The sequence below is a fragment of the Myxine glutinosa genome, chromosome 4 (assembly GCF_964187855.1).
Source record: "Myxine glutinosa chromosome 4, kmMyxGlut1.1, whole genome shotgun sequence".
Lineage (NCBI taxonomy): Eukaryota > Metazoa > Chordata > Myxini > Myxiniformes > Myxinidae > Myxine > Myxine glutinosa.
In genome coordinates this window covers 48,447,874-48,453,873 of record NC_136264.1, presented here as the reverse complement: position 1 = coordinate 48,453,873, position 6,000 = coordinate 48,447,874, and the positions used below count along the sequence as shown (strand labels likewise).

General features: G+C 45.0%; 1 protein-coding gene across 1 annotated transcript in view; it reads right to left on the bottom strand.

Moving 5' to 3' along the window:
- Positions 1-900: 900 nt before the first annotated feature.
- LOC144891596 (uncharacterized) overlaps positions 901-6,000 on the bottom strand; it is a 710,104-nt gene continuing 705,004 nt past the window's right edge. The window contains exons 2-3 of the mRNA XM_078775217.1: positions 954-2,603; positions 901-907 (exon numbers count right to left, since the gene is read on the bottom strand). Of these exons, the coding sequence (XP_078631343.1) occupies positions 901-907; positions 954-2,371 (1,425 nt within the window). The 5' untranslated portion in view covers positions 2,372-2,603. The remainder of the gene's footprint in view (positions 908-953; positions 2,604-6,000) is intronic.

Sequence of the window (6,000 nt, the reverse complement as noted above, 5' to 3'; positions counted from 1 at the left end):
TAAACTACTTTACAAGATAATGTAAAATTAACTACAAGATAATGTAAAATTAACCATTATACCTATATACAAAAGTAAAGTCCTACTTTTACTAAATGCCTAATATCAAACAGTTAAAACAACCTTACATGTCAATGTAAAATTAACCAAAATCGTTCTTCATATTACAAAGTTGTAGTACAGTGTTGTAGTATTGTACTTTCATTGATTAAAAGTTTGAAAATGTATTAAGCACAACGCCAATGTCACTACTCCAACTTTGCTCGTTTCCGCAAATTTGGCCTCGCTTTGCGGTCACATTCAACCACTTGAAGAAGATTTTGGAAGTGGTCTTCTCTTCTTGCAGTTGAGACAAAATCAGTTGCGAGCTTTACTGCTCTCTCCGCAGGGTCATTCACAACATTAAGCCCATCCACAATGGACTTGGCTGCCTTGAAGTGCTCATTGTTCTGCCAAGTGTCAAAACAACCAGTTCTGGGGTTAAATACCACAAATGTCTATCAAAGGCTTTCACAGCGCTGACTGAAATGGTTGAGTTGACAGCTTTATAGTTGAGCAGAGTCTTGTAAAAGCACAAATCAAACCATGGGGCATTTGAAGCAGACTGACATATGAGCCACCAATCACAATAAATATAAACAACAAAAACAACAAACTCCTTCAGTTTTTTCTGTTGATGTTGTGTTGTTACAGTTCCTCGAGGTAGTAGAGAAATTTGCTCTTCAAGTAGGCATATTTTGATGGAATAAAGAATCTTTGACATCCACCTTGCTTTATGCATGGCCCCTGGTCTGTGGAGTGTTCCTTGTTTTGTGACATCATCATCGAGGACTACCTGGCAGAGTTGTGCCATTTCCTTGTAGTCTTCCCTACAGTATGAAGCGCTTGTGCGGATTGTGCTTAAAACCTTGTTTTTGCAGGATAAAAGCAGCTGTTGTGCATAGTCATTGTACATGGAAATGTCAATTTTGGTTAAACTTTCATTCTTTGCATGCGATATGCGTTCCCAATTCTTCTGGAATTTTTGGAACAAAGATACTTCTGGAGACTTTGATGCCTCAATTTTGAGAACGTCAAACACATGATCCAGGATTACCTCTCCAACATGATGGCGACATGCACACCACAGAAGAGCACAGTCCAGTTTTGATTGAATGGTAACACAGGCAGCTGTAACGTGTCCAGTGTTTGATGCTGTTGTGTCAAAACATAAGTTGACAACTGATTGTTTGCACTTCCATGAATGTAGATACGTGTAAGTGTGCTCGGCAATGATGTCACCTGATGACCTATCACTTCCAGGAGGATATCTAGCCACCCCCAGTAGCTTTACATCAGTGGCATTCCCAACCAACACTGGCAATCTTTCTTCCTTGACATTCTTGTTTGTGAGCGTTGGTATCTGCTTGCCATCCCAGTGAAGTGTTGCAGCTGTTGGGGCGATCCAATTTTCTTGAATATCTTTGGCGATAGCACTTGTTATTGATCGTCGAGCCTTATCAGCAGTTGAGTACGACTTGGCCACACGACGTGGATCACCTCCTGCCTCTTGAATTACAGCTTTGGTGAGCGCAACCTGTTGAACAGGAGTTATGTTTAGTCGAGTAGCAACAGACACAACTGAATGTCTTTTCAGAATATCATGAGGAATAAAGGCAGATGTACCTGCATATGTTGATCTGTGGTGACTACGCTTCCTTTGAAACTCTGGAATCGCCTCTTCTTCAGTTTCTTCCAAGCTATCTGCAGAGTCACTATCATCAGAGCATACAGAACTAATTGTCATCTCTTGTACACTGGATGATTCATGACGTTCTCGTCTTGAAGCTTCCGCTAAGAGGCGTTTTTCTTTTCTATGATCTTTATCAACTTTCTTCTTGTCAACACCACCAAATGAGGCTACTCTGTCAGATTTCATTGACTCTAAAAATACTCTATCTTCCTCATTCTTAATGTTTGTCATTGCATCTTTTGTCCATACACCAAAGGTCTTATCAAGACGTTCATTCATGGTTTGCAACTTAGCCAAAGTGCTTGGAGATTCTCGGCGAGAAACAGGTATTTGACGCAATTTGTTATTGTCATTAAGAAGGTCAAGTATTAGTTTGCAGCATTGATGGTCTGAAAGCATAGGAATATTTGCTTTAGTGTAGAATTTTTTCAGCTGGATAAGGACGATGCTGGCAGATTTCCATTTCAGTGGCTGAGTTTGTTTGCCTTCACATATTTCTTTCTGGATGTACCACATCACGCATCGAAGAACCTGCCGGCAAGTTGGGAGGCGGACTCCTGTCAATGTACCATCTGCTTCTGTAAAAGCATTGCCAAGACCAAAAATGGCACTTGCTAATCTGGTCTTCTTATCTGCCATCTGAAAGAAAATAAAGGATATTATTAGACTACTAGTATGGGACCCACGATTAGACCTCCGATTTCATTCATGTAAAAATACAAACTAATTATCAAACCATCGTTTTTTGCATAAAATTGTTATATTTGTATTCCTCTCATCAAGACCTTCAATTTGATACCAAACATGACTAGGTTTGGGTGTAAAATAACAAAATCAAACATTTTTACATAGTGCGGCCCCGAAAATGGCCCTAAATATATAAAAGTGGCCGGTGGCCACCCAGGACCACCTCTGATTTCATTTATTTTTTGCATACATACTTCTACCAACAAGTGTAACATTTGAGAGAATAGACATTAAAATCCAAGAACCTAAGGGCGTTTGATGCACCCTAATATATATATATATTCACACTGAGGTGAATAGGGTTACGGGGTCAGGGTTCGGTTAGTGTACTTACCCGATTTAACTCGTCACCCGATTGACACCCTTTTTGTAATGGTACAATCCACAACAACCTTTTTTTGTAATGGTATAATCCACAACTCCCCCTATTTTTGTAATGGTACAATCCACAACTCCCACCTTTTTTGTAATGGTACAATCCACAACTCCCCCCCTTTTTGTAATGGTACAATCCACAACTCGCCATTTTTTTTGTGATGGTACAATCCACAACTCCCCCCTTTTTGTTGTGGTGTAATCTATACTTTGAATAGGGGAAAGGTTGCTAATATCTCGGACATAAATTACAAGATAATAAACAACCGGGACATATATGATATATCCACATCACATGAAACTCTGTCGATGTGTGTACATTACTTTACGTAGCTACTTCCATCAGCCTTTATGAATATCAAGATCAACTTCAACAACCCTTTTAGCTTCGAGGAAGGAATTTCGTTGAGCCAACGTATCGGCACACACAGACCTCCTATTTTTGAGTTATCGGGGAATCTTTAACGTCCCACATCCAAGTGCAGACAGTACAGCCACGGCCAGCCTTGCCTCTCATACGAATTGAACGTGCTCCGAGATACATCGCCTCCTGCCGGCAGTGCACCAGGACGACAGTTTCCATTTATCGGATTGCATTCCCCAAGGAAAAATGTCCATGGAGCAGACAAGTGTGAGATGAGCATATCACCAACCAAGCTGTCCTCCATTCCTGGTCTCGTCCTGGGATCCACAACATCAAGCATCAAACTAAAATCGATCGTTCTGATCGATTGTCGGCAGGGGGTGCTGCAACTCGGAACACGCCAAGTTTCAGGTCAGGACGGATGAGGAGGCTTGATGAAAATATATTAAAACTAGACGTAATTCAACGTCGTGACGTCGAACGATATGTCTTCGCCCACATTTAGTCTGCTTACTTTGACCTAAAACCTCAAGACCATTTGATCTCGATACCTTATATGTATCATGGTATATGTACATGGTTTAGTTCAAATCCCGACATTGATAGCAACATTTTTACCTGACATGACCTCTGACCTCCAAATGCTAAAATCGAAAAAGTTCACCTTTGCATCATAATATATACCGTACTCATATCAAGTTTGGTCAAAATCCCATCACTGGTTCACAAGTTGTAGCAACAACCGGATTGCACCTAACACAACCTCTGACCTTTGACCTCAAAATCGAATCAGTTCTTCTTTACATCATTATACGAGTATTTAGGAGTTGCGGAAGGCGAGAAGACGAGGCCATTTCGTAGGGTTCGAAGCTTGTTTATTGGTACAGAAATCTCCAGCACACTTTAACGCGAACGGAAGTCGTACCGCTTTTCATAAAGCCAAAACCCTCTTCGGAGGGCGTGGCTCCGACAACCACACGTGCGTCACGTCCAACAAACCCAAAAGCCCCACAGGGCCGTGCACGTGGATTATGACCAAACATAAGGTAACCGTCACATGCGAATAAGTTAACCGCGACATGCGGATAAGTTAACCGCGACATGCGAATAAGGTAATCGCTACATGCGCCCCCCCAGAATGCACTCCACGGGCGTGTACGTAGTTCGCAGGTGCGCTCGGCAGTGCCGAGAAGGCTCGAGCAGTGCTCGGCCTCGGTACGTGCGAAAAAACGCAGCCGTGGGGTTGAGCCGACCGAGGGGCTGGTCAAGTCCTCGGGGGAGGCTGCCGAGGTTCCTCGCGGGCCTCCCGAGGTTGCAGTTCGCGGGTGCGCTCGGCAGTGCCGAGAAGGCTCGAGCAGTGGTCGGCCTCGGTGCACGCGAAGAGGTCGAGCCAACCGAGGGGCTGGTCAAGGCCTCAGGGTAGGCTGAGGATGTAGCCTCGCAGGCCTCCCGAGGATGCAGAGTCGGAGAAGTTCTTGCGCGAGTTGCAGCTTTCTTGTAGAGTGTAGTTGTGCGAAGATGACGAGCAGCAGTGCGCGCGAAGGTAACGAAGCAGCCGTGCCGCCAACGTCAGTGCGCGTGCAAGAGATGAGCAGCAGTGCCACCCACATCTCGTAACTGGGTTCCTTCGGAGGGTACGGAGCGGGCTCGCCCCTCTGGTCGTAGAGGAGGAGCCGAGCGCGGTGCATGAACCACATGGCCGCTCGTCGTTTCCAAAACTCCGGCAGTGCAATCGAAACTGCCGTGTTCGTTTGATTCGGGGGCAGCCGGGGTCACCAGTTTAGGAGTTGCGGAAGGCGAGAAGACGAGGCCATTTCGTTCGAAGCTTGTTTATTGGTACAGAAATCTCCAGCACACTCGAACGCGAACGGAAATCGTACCGCTTTTTATAAAGCCAAAACCCTCTTCGGAGGGCGTGGCTCCGACAACCGCGCGTGCGTCACGTCCAACAAACCCAAAAGCCCCACAGGGCCGTGCACGTGGATTATGACCAAACATAAGGTAACCGTCACATGCGAATAAGTTAACCACGACATGCGGATAAGTTAACCGCGACATGCGAATAAGGTAACCGCTACAAGTACATACTTCTAGTTGTACCAAGTTGAACTTGCATGGTGGATCCCTTCAGCCGTCCTTAAGGTATTGCGAAAAGGAAAAGCCCATCACAGCCAGAAGGACGGACGGACGGACACGGACAGCCCGAACATGCAATATCTCCGTTGACTTCTTCAGTAGAGGCATAAAACTTATTGCTCAATATAGTTGAACAACTTCAGAATGAACTTCAGAATCATTGGAATCTCCCGTGATGAAGCTAACTCCGAGGTCCTTTCACTTACTCACTGCAGGCACGTTGGTGGTCTTTCTGTCTTCTTCCAACTCCTCTCCGGCCTTGCTCTCCCAGCTCTCTCTGTGCTCTGTCCCCCAAATATTCCTACAGATTGCACAAGATCTGCCTGCAACCCTCTTATGGTTAAACTGCCAAAATCAAGACTCTCTGCTCACCTTCACTCCTCTTTTCTCCCGCCTCTGGAACAAACTCCCTCACTCTCTTCAATCCCACTCCTCCCTCCAGGTCTTTAAAACGGCTGTTCACCACCATCTCTTATCTTCCCCCATCCAAAACCTTGATCTTTTCTACCCCCGCTAATTCACCCGATCCACTTTTTTGAAATACCAACTTCTGTCCTGGAAGTCCTTGTGTTTTATATTTCTCACACCCCCCTCCCCCCCTTCCCACGCCTCCTCCCCCCAAGCCCTCTCCCTCCCACAGATTACC